Genomic DNA, 18,041 nt, shown 5'->3' with positions numbered 1-18,041 from the left:
CAATGTAAAAAAATCTAAATTTGTAAGAGAAGAGACAAATATATTTATACTTTCCCCCTTCACAAAACAACTTGGGTAAGGAAAGAAGAATTTAGTTTAAAATCTAGTTTTGCGCTTCCTGGGAGCCAAGAAAAGGGAAACTTGGATTATACTGTGTAGATATGTATTCTATTTGGCTCTGAAATGAGTGGCTTCAGGGTTTTAAAAATAAAACAGAGGGAAGGGATCAACTTAATAATGAGTTATTTATTAATTTTACTCAAATCTTAGGAAGTGACTTCATTTGCATGACTTTTTTTTTTTTTTTTTTTCAGCTTCTGTGATGTTAAACAAGGAAAATAAAACCAGGCCACTTTGCCAGAAGACTCTGACAGACAATCAGCTGTACAGCCCGGATGACCACACACCACTCCTTGGTGAGCAAATGACCTGAGTCTTAATCACAGACCCCTTGCTTATCATTTCAGAGGGTTATATCCAACCCTCTCAAAAGAGATAATAAAACCCTCCAAACAAAAAGAATTTTTAATTCACTATTATTTTAAGCACAGATCATTCATACCATCAGATAAATGATCTGTGTTTCTGGTTCCTAGCCCTTTAACAATCTAGAGGAGGCCTCCTCAGAACCTCAGGCCCCAGGATTCATCACTCTAGAAGGGACATTCCCAAACCACCTGAGCCACCTGGCTCCAGAGACACCTGGGCAGGTATGAGGCCTCATCTGTGCCCCCAGCACCCCCATGACAGGGCAAAGAGGAGCAGCGGCAGGAGGCTCTGATCTGGCCCTGGATGCCCTCCTATGACTGTGGTCCTTACCACGGCCTTGTCCCAGATGACAGACATCCGCTCTTCCACACCGCTGGTGCCCTCGGGAATGGCTGTGAAGTTGTCCTTCCCGATGGCCTTCTGGGCAGTGCTGAAGGTGCAGTGGGCACTGCCGGAGAGCTGCAGGTCCCCACTGGCGAAGGAGAAAAGCTCCATGTGAACGGGGAGGCTAGAGGCACCGCAGGGGCCCAGAAATGAGGGTATAGTATAGGCATGTGGAGTGCCATGACTTGAGTTTGGAATCCTTCTTCTCCCTCTCGCCAACTATGCGAACTTGGGTGAATTTCTTCCCCTCCCTAGGGCTCAGTTACCTTATCTGGAAAATGAGGGGGTGGGATTAGATCACCCCTTGTGTAACAAAAATGACCCACATGAGTGATGGGACTTATCCACAGAGGGCAGCAGCAAACTAGTCTCCCTGTAATTTTGGTTAGGTGGTCATCAAAACTGAGCAAATGATTTTGTCTCCCGGACCCTCAGTTGCTCAGTCTGTGAAATGGTGATGACAGTTCCTCACTCATAGCATTGTTATGAGGAACAATGAGATCACACGTGTAATCTCACCCTAGTGCTCGACATACAATATGTATTAACTGCTGTTACCATTACTAATATGATCACTGTAGTATCTTTTAAAATACACTAGGGAAGAGCCTGTTATCTGTGCTCAGCACTGCAGGGGAATTCTCGATGTTTATTCCTCACTGCAGACTCTAGTCTAGCGGATGGATGGGTGGCTCCAGTCTTCATCCCATCGTTCCCAAGATGCCTCCACACAATGCCCGCTGCTTGTCATTCTGCACCAACCTGGCCAGCAAGGAGTTGATGTAGTCAGGGGTAGTTGGGTCAGGACTCAGAGGCGGGGATGTCACAAACGCAGCCGCCTTGGCCCAGTTCTTGCTCCAGTAATGGGTCCCATCCGTGCCCAGGCTGGCGGTGATGGGCTCACCAAAGACCACGTTTCCTGCAACAGGTAGGACAGAGGTAATGGGTGATATAATATATGTGCTGCCCTGGGCCGGGCTTAGATAATCATAGCCCCTAAGCCTACTCAAGGCTGTGGCTCTGGAGTCAGGCAGGCCTGGGTTCAAGTTCATGTTCCCCCACTTTTCTAAGCCTCTGCTTTTCTATCTTCTAAATGGGAACAATTCTGTATTCTGTAGAAGCCACTAGTTGCAAGATGCAGCATCAATTCTCAAATTCTGAGGCAAATTAACATTTGAGGCAAAAAAAAAAAAAAAAATATATATATATATATATATATATAAATTGGAAGATTCATCCTCATTTCAGAAATGTTAAAATGTGGAATAAATAGGTCCTGGGGCTTCCCAGGTGGCGCAGTGGTTGGGAGTCCACCTGCCAATGCGGGGGACATGGGTTCATGCCCCGGTCCAGGAAGATCCCGCATGCCGCGGAGCGGCTGGGCCTGTGAGCCATGGGCTCTGAGCCTGAGCGTCCAGAGCCTGTGCTCCGCGACAGGAGAGGCCACAACGGTGAGAGGCCCGCGTACCACAAAAAAAACAAAAAACAAAAATAGGTCCTGGAATTGATGAAATAAGATGACGTCTACTTCTCAGCCTTGTGAAAAAGAAAGGTTTGGCATACACAAAGTGTCTGCCACATAAGAGATGCTAAGCAAATGTGATTTCTTTTACACCTCTTACTCTTCCCCACTGTAGAAGCCCAAAGCCCCATACGTGCCCACATCACTGGGAACCGCTACCTCCTGCTGTCGCAAAGACATGCTTTGGTTCCACAAAGTAAAACCAATTCCTGAGGATGACACATCTTATTTGCAACATGTTTGTTACTCCTTAACCTAAAGCAATGAGTAATTTGCTCAAGGACACCCAACAACCAGGGACACAGCAAAGCTGAGGTTAGCTTCCCGGACCCTGTGTCTAGAATGAGAGGCTGGAATGCCCAAACGAAGGAGAGGGGAGGAAGGATACTGGGACATAAACTGATCTAAACTGAGCTTGTGAAAGAAGAAGGGATAGTGATACAGAAGGTAAATGCTATCTCATAGAAGGTGGGTTGCTATCAAGTTTCTCTGTGCCAGAATCTTGGGCTAACGATTCCTGTGCAGCCCTTGGCTTCTTTAAGTTTGCTCCTCCATCTTCCACATTCAAGTTCCCCACAAGGTGGAAGTTTAAGAAGGCTCTATGGCTAGGATTACAGGTTTTGCCTTGCTTCAACTCCAATCAATTTTAGGTTTTAGTTGCCTGGATTTCTGTGTTGGGAAGAATTCTAAATATGCTTCTGGTCTCACTAGAAAAGGCTCAGGATTGATTTGTGATGTCTGCCATGGGCAAAAGAAGGAAGCAATGGCAATGATTCATATAGGACAGACCTGTTCTTTGGGGCGGCAGTGAAAAGGATCCACATAGGACTGAAGAGAATTTCAAGGACTCCAAAAATATTTACCAAACTAAAGCATATGGGACCAAAAAGAAATGAGGAAATGAAAGTCAAGGCAAGCATTCAAGTACTATTAAGAGAAATACAACCTTAAAAGTGGAAGACCTCTCCCTTTGGACTATCTTTAGACGGAAGACTAGAATAAGTAGAGATTGTAATTACATTATCGACACAATTGGATTTGGAGACTAGCTCTCCAAGCTGGGAGATTCTGGACAAGACGTGCTACAATTTCCTCTTCTGCAAAATGGTGATAATAAATGCCAGTTTCTCCTGGTGCTTTGTGAATTCTACATAATAATACATTTAAAGTATTTCCCCTCAAGGCAGGGCATACAGTTGGTCCTCATTAAATTGAAATTCCTAATGTTGATTCTGAGCAGCCGTGCAGAGATGCTGAGGAGCACTTGGGGATTAAACACCCTGGGGCTTAAACAGTCCCCTGGTCCAGAGGGAAGAGTGAACCCTGCCATACACTGTCTTCCTGCTCTGAATGCTCTTGACTCCTTCCCTGAGAATGACAGTTCATGAGATGTTTATTGGCTTCCATCTCAGCAGCCGGTTTTTCATCACTAAAATAATGCCTCCCTTCCACCCTGGAGACACAGCTGTACTAGTTCTCCTTGCCAGAAAGTCATAAGCCAGGAGGCTAAGGGTGAGGAATTTTTCTACATGGAATTTAAAATAAGACCCAGCATATAATTGAAACACACTGTCTTTGAAGCCCCCAGGTCATCCAAGAATGGGTCCCAAGCAGGATGTGGCCATCAGCACGAGGCAAGACAGGGTGAGGATAGTAGGTGGCCGTGGGGAGAGGAGTGGAGGTGTCCCCGTGCACTTTTCTTTTCCTTTTTCCCTTCTCCAAGAATGGGTAAGCAGCACTGGGCTTCATTCCTGGTTCTGTCCTGATGACTCATACCCAGCGAAGCAGCCAGGCCATATCATATGGAGACACTTAAAAGCTGAGCGAGAAAACAGCAGGCTTCCCATGAGCAGGGTAAGGTGAGCAGGTGGTGCCCCAGAATCTGCCAGCTAGAAAGGCTGGCGGGGCAATTAGGGAGATTCCCCTCCCGTAAGAAAAGGGTCCCGTTTGCCAGAAGGTCAGGCAGCCAAACACTCGGCCATCGGTCAGCTGGGACTATTTTTAGCCGCCCCAGTCACTCACATGCGGAGTTTTACAGACCAGTTCTGGGTTTGGTAGATGAATCATTCAGCTTGGTCCCACGGGCACACGGCAGTCACAATCATACAGCCGGGCCTAGGAAATCCTCCCTCCCAACCAAACGCAGAGCCCTACGGCTCCTGTGTCTCAACCACACTCTGTTCACAAGGGAGCCCATTAGTGCGTCACTGAGGACGAGAACGGAAAGCAGGAAAGCAAGTTTTGAAATGACGGTAAGCTTGAGCTTAGCACGAGGTGAGCAAAGGAAGCCGAGTTAACAGCCATGGAGAAAAGAAACAGAAGTCAGAAGGCCATGGGGACAGAGCCAGGTCATGAAGGCCACACCGCTGGATGTCCTTTGGAGACCCATTCAATGCCTTCTCTGAAATAACCTGGGCTATCCTGAGTGGCTCAGGGGGTGGGACCTCCTCCCTACACACTGCCCTCAACCCTGGCCAATCAATTACACCATCTCCGGAGCAGATATTGGTTCAGAGATGAGCCCACAACCCAAGCCAAGGCAGTGGCAGTATTCCTGGGGACTTTCGCTTGAGCTATTGGAAAAGATGTTCTCTACTCCCTCACCATGCCCCCACCAAGTGTAGAGGACAAGAACATCTCTTAGCATTTATTCCTGTCATTGTTCATACTGAAAAGAGAGGAAAGCAGAGTCCAGAAAGGAATAACAGTGATAGAGCTCTAATATCAGTGTTTAAACCCCTTGATCCAGCCATGCCTGAAACACCCTCAACCAATAATTTACTTGTTGAAGTCCATCTGAGTAGGGTCTTTGACTGCTGCACCAAATATAATCTTCATGAATATGTGCAGTTATAAAGTTCAGATAACATGAACTGACAGTGAAAGATCCCAGGGAGGAAAAGAGATGCACCAGTTCTCCAAAGAACTGATTCAAGCTGTGTCGTCTCGGGCAGACCACTTACCCTTCCTGAGCCTCAATTTACTCATCTGCCAAGTAGTAGAAATCCTGGGATCCTGCCATCCACACAGGATGCAGAAAGGATCCAATGGGCTAACAAGGATGAGGGGCTTCCCTGAGAGCAAGGCAATGAGCAAAATAGGCACCATTTATACAGGACAGCCAAGGGAAAGGAGCCACATGGCTCGTTAGGGGCTCTGAGATCTTCGGAGCACAAATCACCTTTTTTCCTGGCTTGTGAGATGAGGTCGGCTGCACTCTTGCTCATGACCTTCGTGACGTAGAGAGGACAGTTGGTTTGGCTGGCGATGGTGATGGCACGGAACACAGCCTCAGCTTCCAGCTGCAAAAAAAAAGTCCCCGGGAGTCAAGGGGAGCACGAACCTCTCAGAGTGCCACTCCCCTGTCTCTACAAACTGAGAATGCAGCGCTGCACAGAGGTTAAAAGCCTGGAAGATCTGCAGTTAGACGCCCTGGATCCAAACCTCAGAACTACAGCTTCCCAGCTGTGTTGCTTCACTGGGCTTCTCAAAAGTGGAGATCAGCCCAGAGGTAAACCCACCCACCTATGGTCAACTAATCTACAACAAAGGAGACAAGGATATACAATGGAGAAAAGACAGTCTCTTCAATAAGCGGTGCTGGGAAAACTGGACAGCTACATGTAAAAGAATGAAATAAGAACACTCTCTAACACCATACACAAAAATAAACTCAAAATGGATTAAAGACCTAAATGTAAGGCTGGATACCGTACAAACTCTTAGAGGAAAACATAGGCAGAACACACTTTGACATTAATCGCAGCAATATCTTTTTTGATCCACCTCCTAGAGTAATGAAAATTTAAAAAAATAATTTAAAAATGGGACCTAATTAAACTTAAAAGCTTCTGCACAGCAAAGGAAACCATAAACAAATCGAAATGACAACCCACAGAAAGGGAGAAAATATTTGCAAACGAAGTGACTGACAAGTGATCTCCAAAATATACAAACAGCTCATGCAGCTCTATGTCAAAAAAACAAACAACCCAATCAAAAATGAGCAGAAGATCTAAATAGACATTCTCCAAAGAAGACATAAAGATGGCTAACAGACACATGAAAAGATGCTCAACATCACTAATTATCAGAGAAATGCAAATCAAAACTATAATGAGGTATCACCTCATACTGGTGAGAATGGCCATCATCAGAAAACCTACAAACAATAAATGCTGGAGAAGGTGTGGAGAAAAGGGAACCCTCTTGCACTGTTGGTGGGAATGTAAATTGATACAGCCACTATGGAGAACAGTATGGAGGTTCCTTAAAAAACTAAAAATAGAGTTACCATATGATCCAGCAATCCCACTCCTGGGCGTATATCCAGAGAAAACCATAATTCAAAAACATACATGCACCCCAATGTTCATTGCAGCACTATTCACAACAGCCAGGACATGGAAGCAACCTATATGTCCGTCAACGGATGAATGGATAACGAAGATGTGGTGTACACACACACACACACACACACACACACACACACACACACACACACACACACACACTGGAATATTACTCAGCCATAAAAAAGAACGAAATAATGCCATTTGTAGCAACAAGGATGGACCTAGAGATTATCATGGCCCTAGAAATTATCATAAGTAAAGTAAGTCAGAGAGAGACAAATATCATATGATATCGCTTAAATGTGGAATCTAATAAAATGGTACAAATGAACTTATTTTAAAAACAGAAATAGAGTCACAGACATAGAAAACAAATTTATGGTTACCAGGGGTGGGGGAAAGGGGAGAGTAAATTGAGAGATTGTGATTGACATATACACACTATTATATATAAAATAGATAACTAATAAGGACCTACTGTATAGCACAGGGAACTCTACTCGCTACTCTGTGATGAAATCAACTATACGCCAATAAAAATTAAAAATTAAAAAAGGAAGTGGAGATAGGGAGGGTGTATCAGGGGACGGTGGGGTGAGAGCAGTGCCTGGCCAGAGTGGGCGCTGCATCAGCGAAGCTAGAGTTTTCCCTTGGCCTATTCTCTCCTCTCCCAGTGATTATCACAAAGGCCACATGTGATGGAAGTCTTTGCTCCCCAGTCTGCCCAGGGCAGAATCTCTGGCAAAACACAATCCCAACACCAGTATGTATAAGTAACCAGTGAAGGCAACTAGGCATTAAGTCCTTTCCTGCAGCAATGGGTGGTCAGTGATGGGTTCGTTCCCACAGGCATTTCTTACACTAATAATTCCCAGGCTTCTCAACACAAAGATTTCTTTTATCACTGATTTTCCTCCAGCCCACCCTAATGTAGAATTCATGTTTTCAAATATACTAACCGACCCAGTTGAATTTAATGAGTAAGAAATAATAAATCATCCCTTATTTTATTAACAAAGCAGGATCTTAGAGCTCAGCCTCTCTCATGAGCTGGATCTGTGTTCTGGTTCTGCCACTTAGAAGCCAGGTGATCTCAGGGATGTTACACAACTTCCCAAAGACTCAGTTTCCTGGTCCATAAAGCGGGGATAATAATAGGACGTGACACACAGGGCTGTTCAGAGAATTAACAGAGTTCATCCTTGTAAGGCAATTAGGTCAATCCTGGAACAAGGCAAGTGTTCCTTGAAGGCTGGCTATTGGTTGCATTGCTGATGACGGCTTCTGACCAGTGGGAGAGCCTGCGTTACTATCCAAAGCCCGAATTAGTCCAATTCAGCCCAACGCAGACACGCTGGCGTTTTTCCTTTCAATCAGCAACAGCTCCTTTTTAGATGGATATGACCCTCTGGTTAGCCATGCAACCCAACACTTTAAAAAATATCGAAAATAGCTTGCAGATACATGCCCAGTGTTTGTATAACGCAAACCAGTCACTGCCCTTGGTGAGTGTGACTTAGGAGAAAGACTCTAAGAACTTGGCTGGTCCAGCCAGCATCCCACTTTGTTCCACGTGGTGAGATCAAGATCCTGGAGCCCCAAGCACAGGTGAATGTGGCCACCTTCCTGAAGCACCCAGACGTCAGAGTGGCTGTCTCCGAGCCTCGGCTTCAGCTCTCTGAACAGCATTACTCCAGATGCTATCTAGGTGCACTTTGAACTGAAGAGGGGCTTCAGAGCCCCTCCTGCGCCCTCCTTCTTCATGCCTGTGCTGCCCACTCCAGCTCCTCCACGACTGCAGTCCCGGCCCCTTTGATCTCATCCCCCCTGCTCCAAGCACCGCGGGGTTTTCAGCACCTTGACAACATGACTATCTTTGGAAGGTTACATCACCCTCCAACTTCACCCAAACGGGCTTCCAGTGTTGTCAAGATCTGCAGCTGAGAGGCTTTTTACTAAAAAGGAGATGGGAACAGGGAGGAGAGTAGGGTTGGTGGGGGGGGGGGGGGGGGGTTGGAAAAACAAACCAAGGAACAAAAATAGACTCTGCTCAGAAATCCCCTGGCTGCTGCTGCAGAAATCGATCTTGCCAGGACTTCTCCACAGTGAACAGCATTGAAGAAGTTTCACAAACAGTACTGATCACCCTGGCCTACTCACACAGGGTAAACAATTTTCCAGTCCCTCAAACGTGATGGCCAGTGGCTTAATCTCTCTGAGCTCCTGCTTCTTTATGTAACGATAATACCCAGACTGGGGCAAGGATAACCGTTATCTCCATTAAATGCAATGAGCATAGTACTGGGTATAGGCAAATACTCCAAAGAAGGGACCTGGTATTAAGGAGACCGACTTTTCCGGAGGGCTGTGACTGTAACCTTGATCACACAATTATAAATTATTTCAACTGGCAACAAAAATATCATTAAACACAATGGAGCTTCTGGGGTGCTAATAATGTTCTGTTTCTCCAACTGGGTGCTAGTTACACAAGTGTGTTCAGTTTGGGAAAATCCATTCCTTTATGAGAGGAACAGTATTCTCTATGTGTGCTACGTTTTCTTTTTTAAAAAGATCCTAACAGAGACAGCCAACGGGAATACTGTGATTTCTGGTTCTGGCTCCTTCTTCTTCCTGTTGTAGAGAGTATGGAGCTTGGGATGATACAACAGGAAAGGATTTGCTTTGTTGACATGGAGGGCCTGGAATTTGCTGCAGGTGCCAGACCCAGGCTGATCTCCCAAAGCCAATGTGCTCTCAGCCATGTGGGCAGCCCATTCCCAGCTCCAGGCCTGTGCCAGCAGCTGAAGCTGCTGACAGCTCAGAGATGTGGAATCAGCCACTAGTTACCATTCGTTGGTTCTTTAGCTCCTAAGCACTGATGCTAATCAGCATTCATCTTACACGTGGGAAGAACGCACCTGGATGACCTCATCACCATACACAAATCAATAGATATAATGTGTACGACAAACCCATTCGGCCCCCTGTCGATATTGTGCAGGACTCATAATATGGAATAAAGCAATAGTGGAAATGTCTGAGATTCACATGATTAAGAAAGGATTTAGATATTTACCAGTCCTAATGAGTAACTGTGCAACACCCTCCGACTTGTATTGTCTTTAGAGAGATCAGGGGCCACAAGTAAACACTGCCTTTCCACTCCTTGCTAATTTCCTCAGGGGCCTTGAGTTGGGTCAGTCAGATGTGGTCTTTGGAAGAAATGTTCCAGTTTCTGTCTGGTATTCACAGAGTCCCACCACCTTTCAGAGATGTTTGTTCACACACCTTATGTGTGTGTGCCAACAGAGGGGGAGCTGAACGCAAACACTACAATGTAAAATGGGCAGCAGGCCATAAACCAGGCTGCTGCGATGACGGGAGTCTCCTGGAAGATGAGGCTAAAAAAAAAAGAGCCTCCATTGCTACTGCTTCTCTCCCTCCACCCCTCTCCCTACCACATCCTCCTGAAAATTACCTCCTCTGGTCTGCTCAGTACATGGCCTTCTGGGCCAGTTATCCCCATTTCCAACATCCGGGTTTGCTCCTAGAATGAGAAAAGAATGGAGAAGAGTTTTTATATGAGCTCAACCAAGGTTTGAAAGAGTTAGGCTGGTATATTCTAATCTAAAGATGTGTTCAAGGGAAAAAAAAGAATCAAATGGGGATGTTGAACAAATTTGTTAATTCTATATCTGGAATTGCAAAACAGGGTAGAGTCTTAACTGAAAGAAGAAAAGAGCCTTTAAGGGTGGCTTTTTTTATTAAAAGGACGACAGTCCGTCAAAGTATCAAGTTTTTTCTCCATTACACGTCAAAAGTTCCACCAGCTCACTCATTCTTCATTTCTCTCAGATGCAGACACTTCTGAAAGGACACTGGCTTAACTCGTTTGTTTATTCATTCATGCATTTTGAAACCCATTCCTTCAACAAAATGTATTGACTACCTGCTCCGGGAGAGGCTCCAGGTTAAGCACTTGAATTAACTTCACAGAGTTTACAGTTTCCTGCTCTGTTTCTCAAAGTCTGCTCCATCCACCACCTGCATCAGAATCTGCTGAGCTGCTTTTGTAAAAGTGCAGATGTCTAGCTTTCCCCAGGTCTACCAACTCAGAATATATGAGATCAATTCTAGGTTTCTGTATTTTAATAAGCCCCTCGGGCTTTCTCATGCTTTAAATGTTTGGCTATAATAAGCCGATTCAGAATTTCACCAGACTAAATCATGCCTCTAAACAGCATTACCTGACTTAGCCTTTTGGTCAAATTCTATTTAACTAGGCTGTGGATGTGGCAGAGCTCTCTACCCCTCATAGCTGATGGCTAACGTCCTCAGACTCGGCCAGCTTTCTGGAAGCAGGAGGCTGGGCTAATCGGAACTGGCACAGATCCTCAGCCGCAGATCTGCAGTTTTGCAGGCATTCACGCTCAAGCACTGAGGCCCGTTCCTAGGAACCTCGTGCTGGTGACACAGGAGATGAAGGAGGGAGTGAGCTGAACGAGGCTTTGTCTCACCTGGAAACTATGAGGTGCTTACAAAGGAAGGGATCCCTTCGCCCTGGAAAAGAAGAGCTCTTTTTTGCTGGGTTTTTTTTTTTTTTAATTCACGTACATTTTTTAAAGAGGAGGAGGAAGGTGCATATGCTATCAGCAACCACGAGAAGTAAAATGGTCACTGCCTCTCGCTCGACAGAACTGGACCAAAGGTCAGACAGAGGCTGATACTTCCAGCAAAGTACCTCCACTTTTCATTCTTCCTGTTCCATGTATCAAAGCTTAGATTAAATACAATTTCTTCCAAACTCTGGTGACTTTTGACACTGAACTGCCTCGTGAAGTCACACAAGGGTTGAGGTGTCCAACTAAAGCATCTTCCATCTCACACGACGCTCTCCTTCCTATCTGGTCCAAAAGTGCTGCGACAACGCACAGGATGGAACTCGCTCGAACGATGGTCTCCGAGCACATTCCAATCACCAGGGCAACTCTTCCATAATACACCTGACTGAGCTCTCCTATGACCTCCCGAATCTGGATCTCTGGAACTCGGAGAATCCCAGGGAGCGTTCCTTAAGCTCCACGGGTGATTCTAGCGCACTGCTCACGTTGGGATGGCCTATTCGCAAAGCCACGGTGTCCCTATAGCTGGAAGGTTAAGAATAACATGTAGGGCTTCCCTGGTGGCGCAGTGGTTGAGAGTCTGCCTGCCAATGCGGGGCACACGGGTTCGTGCCCCGGTCCGGGAAGATCCCACATGCCGCGGAGCGGCTGGGCCCGTGAGCCATGGCCGCTGAGCCTGCGCGTCCGGAGCCTGTGCTCCACAACAGGAGAGGCCACAACAGTGAGAGGCCCGCGTACCACAAAAAAAAAAAAAGAATAACATGTAAAGACCCATGGATGCCACCTGACATGGGTGGGGGAGGTGTGGGCACCTAGAGGCACCGATCGCTGCTGTGATTACGTCACAGTTTCGGTTGCTCCAAGAGGAAAGGGACCCTGTCTTTTTCACCTTCCCCCTCCAAGGTTTGGCACATAGTAGGCACTCAGTAGAAATTTGTTGGACGAAGGGCTAAGGACGCTGTACTCTCCGACTGCCCTTCCAGCTTGAAACTTTTGAAAATGTCCCTTGTTGGTACCCTTAGAAAATACTTCTTGCTCTTTAGTCACTTTGCATAACGTGTAGCAAAAACTCCGAGTATAGCAGCTGCCTTCATTTAAACAATGTGATAAAATCTTTCAGCTTGAGCTGAATTTAATAAACACATACACGAAACTCATCCAAATGGAAAAGCGCCTTTATTCTTTTCCTGACCGGGAACAGATCTTGCCAAGGTGGGGCGGAGGCGGGGAGGCGGTGCGGAAGCAGACACACTTCTGTGCTAAGAAGCCTCAAAAGGAAGCTGGAAAGGGGCTGTGAGTCGGAGCCTGTCTGCCTCCACAGAGGCTAGGATGAAGAAGCAGGGAGTCTGATTGCTAGGGCATCTGGAGGGAGGGCTGGGGCGTCTGGCTGCTGCACGGAAAGCTTGAGAATGGGGAGGAGAGACAGCTCCACCGCCACCAGGATGCCTCCCATGGGAGCAAGGCATCTGGAGCCTCTTCGGAAAATGACTTCATTATCTGGGTGTGCGGGGGATGTGGGAGAAGGCTGTCAGGGGCCTGACTAATTAACCTCCTCGGTCATAAGGGAGTGGAAACTGCACGCTTAACTCACCTCCTCCGCTAGAGAGACAGCCCTGAGAGTCTGAAATCCTAACAGCTGGAGCCTGCACAGCCCGGGCGCTGCCTCCCCGGGAGCCTGCAGCTGGACTGGTGGAGAAGGACCCTTCTCCACCATCTCTGGGTAAAGATGCTCACTGAGGCACATCCCCTGAGAAGCTACGATTGTGTTCTCCCAGTTGCTGGCTGTGATCCCTGGGCCAGTGACCTCATCCTTCAGAGCCTCAGTGTTCTCATCTATAAAACAGGGAGGAGGGTGGGCGCCACCTTGAAAGGCTTGGGCGAAGATTAAATGGGAACATACGAGAGCCCTGACTAGGGCCTGGCACATGGTGGGAAGCGCTCCCCAGGTGGGTCCTGCTGTTAGAAGCTGACGGGTCTGAGATGAGGGTCGGCCTCAGTGTGTTCCCACACCCCTGCCGACCACATTCACCACGTCCTGGACAACTTCTAAAGCACAGCCCGAGTACTCCAGAGCTCTGGAATGCATCTGTTTTGGCTCCCCGCTATAGCCTAGTGCTGCACAAGGCACTGCACTGGCACATAGCACTCAGGAAATACTCTTAAAAGAATGAATAATGGTTTCTTGCTGTTAATGTTATCGAATGGACCGAGAGCTGACACTGTTTGCTGGCGGCCGCCTCCTAGCGGAAGCCAATCCTGAATGCTTCCGAGATCAACAAAACCCTGGCGAAGACACATCTGTGCATCTAGCCCATTAAGCAACCCAGGAGATGGAGAGAGAAATGCTTTCTGCTTCCTTACAAATGATCGATTTGGGCCTTGGGGCCCTTGCTTTCATCACTCTTTCCTCAGGTTTCTCAATATGATTTCTAGGAAATCAGTGGGATGTCTGATCCCCACAAGACCTGAATTCATTATCTAAGGCCATGAGTTCCGCAGTCCTGGCTCAGATTTCCAGCTTCTGAAAAATGCTGTCTTAAGAGTTTTTCTTTAGGACTGAGCGTGACACGTACCTTGGACTCATTTTCAAAACAGACTCAGCGATGCTCTCCCACTAAATGGCCAATTTGAAAACCTCCTCTGCCAGGATGCCTTTTCTGATTCCCCAGAATGGCCAGACGGCTCCCTGCTCTCCAGCGTCTTCTGCTTTCTCCCTCGCTTGTCTATTTGCCCTCATAATTCCTCCTCCTAGACTGTGAGGTCCTTGAGGGCAGGTTCTGTTCTTAGCAGAGTACTTACGAGGGTGCCTGGCACATACTGAGAGCTCTGGCAACACTGAAGAAATGAGAAAATAAATGGGAGGCAGACCCTAGCCCAAGCAGGAAGTGTACTGCAGGGAGCTGCGCTGTGTTACCTGGGCAATGATATCCCCATTCTCAGCGTGCACCTGAGCGATGGCTCCCAGCTCTCCCAGACAGGTGAAGATCTCATACAGCTGAAACAGAAATGAGTCTTTGTCACATTCACAAGACCCAGTGCCTTTAGCAATCTCATGCAAGGGCCAACGACTAGGGCCAGAGCTAAAATAAATGGGATGAACTAGAGGAAATAAGTGACTAGGGCAGAAATACAGACTAAAACATGCACAACCAAAGAGGAGTGCTAATCCAAAGGAACTCTAGGAAACTGTCTATATAAGGAACCCAGCATGTCTCCTAGGCAGACAGGGCACACATCTAACAGAGTGATACTGACCCTACTCTGCCTCCTGCACATACTTTAAATGGAATTACTTCCCACTGAACTCAGATAGAGCTTCAGAATCCTTCTTAACACTCCTGAAAGGTACTGCAGCCTGGCCAGAAGCTAACTCAAAAGCTGAAACCGCTATCTCTTAGCCCCTCAAGGCAGACCACCCTTCATCTCCTTGCCCGGTGGTATGGGAATTCATTTTCTGTATTTCTTCTGAGAAGCTGAGATTTGTCTAAAACAAGCACACCCCATGCATTTTGGAGAGAGTCAGAGGCAAGCTGGTACGATTACCCCAAAGAATAGACGGCCCTCCTTAATCCCACAGGGCTGAGCACTTACACTCCCCCTGAGTTCCCGAGGGGTGTAGACTTTGTTTGGTAGATGGGAGATTTAGACACGCCCTTCCTCTTGTCCTTTTGAGAAGGCTGCTGCCAGTGGAAATGTTAGTTCCCTGTCTGCCTTGCCCCGGGCACCCTGCCCGTTACCTTATTTAAAATGTAGCGTAAACGGCGAGGACTTCAGGAAGCTCTCTTGCCCAGCAGTCTCCCACACTGACCACAGTAACTCATGTGCAAAGAGCCAAGGTCACCGGCAACCACAGGAAAGCCATCCAGAGACCCCAAACCACACAGTGATGGGTTATTACCTCTGTGTTCGACATTTGATACAAATCCTTATAGGCCATGTAAACCATGAAGGAGTTCACCCCTGCAAGAGAGGGATGGGAGGGAAGACAGGAGGAAGACAGCATTATCACGACCCTGCTGCATCCTGTGCTCCCACTGTGACACCCCCCGGGCCCTGAGGGCATCGCAGGCCCCTGCCCAATGCAAAGCGGATGCGTCCCATTCTCCAAGAGCATTTTTCTATTTCCTCCTCTACCCTGTAAAATTGATGATTCCTATGACGTCATAGCAGAATGGTCTCTTCTTCTGCGGCTCCTTCCTGCCTCCCCCTCCACAGTTCCCAGCCCAGAGGGCCAACAAGCCTCGACACTGCTCAAGGCAGGATACAGTGTCAGGAATCACTGCAGCACACTAGCTGTGTACACACACTAGGAGTGGCACCACGTGCTGGGTCAGCGAGCTTGGAAACCCTAACCCCTTGAGTCTCGGTTTCCTCATCTGTAAAATGGAAAAATAACACCATCCTGCTTCGTAAGGTGGTTGGAAACTTTAAAAGACAACACATGCAAAACTCTTAGCACCAGCACGTGGTTGATCTCCTGGGAGCGGTTTATTTTGCTCTTTGTGGGTGCCTGCTCTCCACCAGGCCTGGGCAAGGTGTTGGGTCTGAGAGAAAACTAAGATCTAGAGCCTGTCCTAGGGGAAGTAACAGAGCTAATGCAGAGAAGTCAAGGTTCACCTTGGGCTTAAATATCTAAGTCATCAGCGTTACAAGGAAAGAGCCATTTAATTTCTCCCCCCAAATACACTATTAATAGAGTAATTTACAGAAACAGGTGGGACTGGGGGACAGAGAGTCATTTAGAGGAAAGGAGGGTAATTTTGTTCTCCAGCCATTAGGGCCATCTCAGCCCACAGTACTCCAGGCCAAAAGTGGACTGTAATCTGGGACCTTCCCTACCCAGAATGGTGCAACTCAGGGCAGTTTTTCCCAACACAACCCTTCCCACAAGCCTCTGGGTCATCCGTGGTATGACTCAGGCCCTTCAGAAGGGAAGTGGGTATTAAAGCCATTCACTTTTCTACCTAGTTGAGATGCAGTGTGAAAGGAGACACAGAAAGAAGGGAGGCAGGAGACTTCCCTGGCGGTCCAGTGGTTAAGACTCCACACTTCCACTGCAGGGGGCGCAGGTTTGATCCCTGGTGTGGGAACTAAGATCCCGCAAGCCGGCTGTGCGGCCAAAACAAAAAAAGGGAGGGGTTAATCTCACCCTCTGTATCAGATAGTGAGAACTGGGCAGAGCTTGTGGGGTGAGCGGGGGATGCAAAGGAGAGCTCGTCCTCTGGGAGGTCATCCCCTCCCCCGAACCCCGAGCACACTGCACTGCCTTCCACTGCACTCCTGGCCTTTGCATCGAGACTGCTCATTGATGACAGTATTATAAAATTCGTATAATAATAATTATAATAATATTATTAGTACTAGTATCGTAGCACTATTGTTACTATTATAACAATATTCTGCATCTTGCAGCCTTTATCCTATTGCTCTGCACCGGCCTGCTTCCTTTTGCCATGGATACTGGCAGAGGCCATTCCTCATACTCCCCTAAGTCCTCCAGGCCCCCATCGGATGCGGAGCACGTCACATGTCTGCGTGCATGTAGAGAGGGTGGTGCGTGTGTGAAATACTTGACCATCAGAACACAGAAAGAAGTAAACATAGAAGAATCTAAGTCAAAGGGAACCTAAATCATGGCACACACACCCCTTTCAGGCCCTAAGCTCCTATCTGGAGTACAAACACATCTTTGCTCCCAGAAATGTCTTAGCCTTTTCCGAGGATGCTATTGTTACATGATAGTAATGGTTGGATCTTTGGAATCACAATGATAGAGGTTAAACATTCCTAATCTCATATGTACTAGCTGTATGACCTCATGTAAGACGTCAACCTCTCCTGACCTCAGTTTCTTCCTCTGTACAATGGGCAGTATTGCACGGAGGTGCAGAGCACAGGCTTTGGGTAGATCTACTGCTTACAAATTCTATGATCTTGGGCTACTTATTCGGAAGCCTCTCCAACAGCAGAGTAGGTTCTCCAACAGCAGAGTAAGGATAATCATCCCTATCTCATGGGGATCCTGTAAGGAATAAGTAGGACGGCATAAAGTGTCTGGTCCATAGTGGTACCCCTATATCTGGCATTCATACTCAGGGTTCCAGGGTCCAGCAAGGAGAAGCGACTAAATGAGTGGACAGTACGGGAAGGACAGGCAAGGGGGAAGGGAGGAAGGCACATCTGGGCTCACCTTTGTCCTTGATCAGGCTCTGCACTTCCTGCTTGACGCTGTCATTCCAGTGGGTAATGTCCACGTGTAAGGAATAGTCACAGCAGCTCTTGCCATCGGCCCACTCCCGCCACTTCTCATAGGCCTCCGTCAGGCTGGACTCGGGCTCGGGCACCACATGGTCAACTGAACAACAGAGGCCCCGCGTGGGCGATTCATCAACACAGCCTTTGGTCCCCTCTGTACGGGTCTGCTCTTGCTTGCCTAGCTACGACAGCAAAGTCTCTATTTCCTGAGCATAGGATTAACCTTAGAAAGGGTTCCCGGGTGGTTTCAAGGTTGCTGATGATTCAACTGTCACTTAGCTATGGGATCTTGGGCAAATGACTAGCTTCTCTAAATCTTAATTTTCTCATTCTTAAAACGGGCACCAAGTGGGGTTGGGGACAGGGGTAACACTGCCTTCCCTCTACGTTTGTTAAGGGATTGAATGGGAA

The 18,041-nt window shown here is 47.3% G+C and overlaps 1 protein-coding gene across 2 annotated transcripts in view; it reads right to left on the bottom strand.

Annotated features, from left to right (window-relative positions):
* The window catches only part of DPYSL3 (dihydropyrimidinase like 3), a 114,551-nt gene that overhangs the window by 13,112 nt on the left and 83,398 nt on the right, over positions 1-18,041 (bottom strand). For both annotated transcript variants that reach the window (XM_027081693.1, XM_027081694.1), the window contains exons 4-10: positions 17,566-17,730; positions 15,274-15,335; positions 14,290-14,370; positions 10,232-10,300; positions 5,577-5,697; positions 1,636-1,792; positions 820-961 (exon numbers count right to left, since the gene is read on the bottom strand). In XM_027081693.1, the coding sequence (XP_026937494.1) occupies positions 820-961; positions 1,636-1,792; positions 5,577-5,697; positions 10,232-10,300; positions 14,290-14,370; positions 15,274-15,335; positions 17,566-17,730 (797 nt within the window). The remainder of the gene's footprint in view (positions 1-819; positions 962-1,635; positions 1,793-5,576; positions 5,698-10,231; positions 10,301-14,289; positions 14,371-15,273; positions 15,336-17,565; positions 17,731-18,041) is intronic.

This window comes from Aethalodelphis obliquidens, unplaced genomic scaffold (assembly GCF_003676395.1).
Source record: "Aethalodelphis obliquidens isolate GAN/ISIS:26980383/991018 unplaced genomic scaffold, ASM367639v1 scaffold45, whole genome shotgun sequence".
In the NCBI taxonomy this organism is placed as follows: Eukaryota; Metazoa; Chordata; class Mammalia; order Artiodactyla; family Delphinidae; genus Aethalodelphis; species Aethalodelphis obliquidens.
This window is presented reverse-complemented; position numbering and strand designations above follow the sequence as displayed.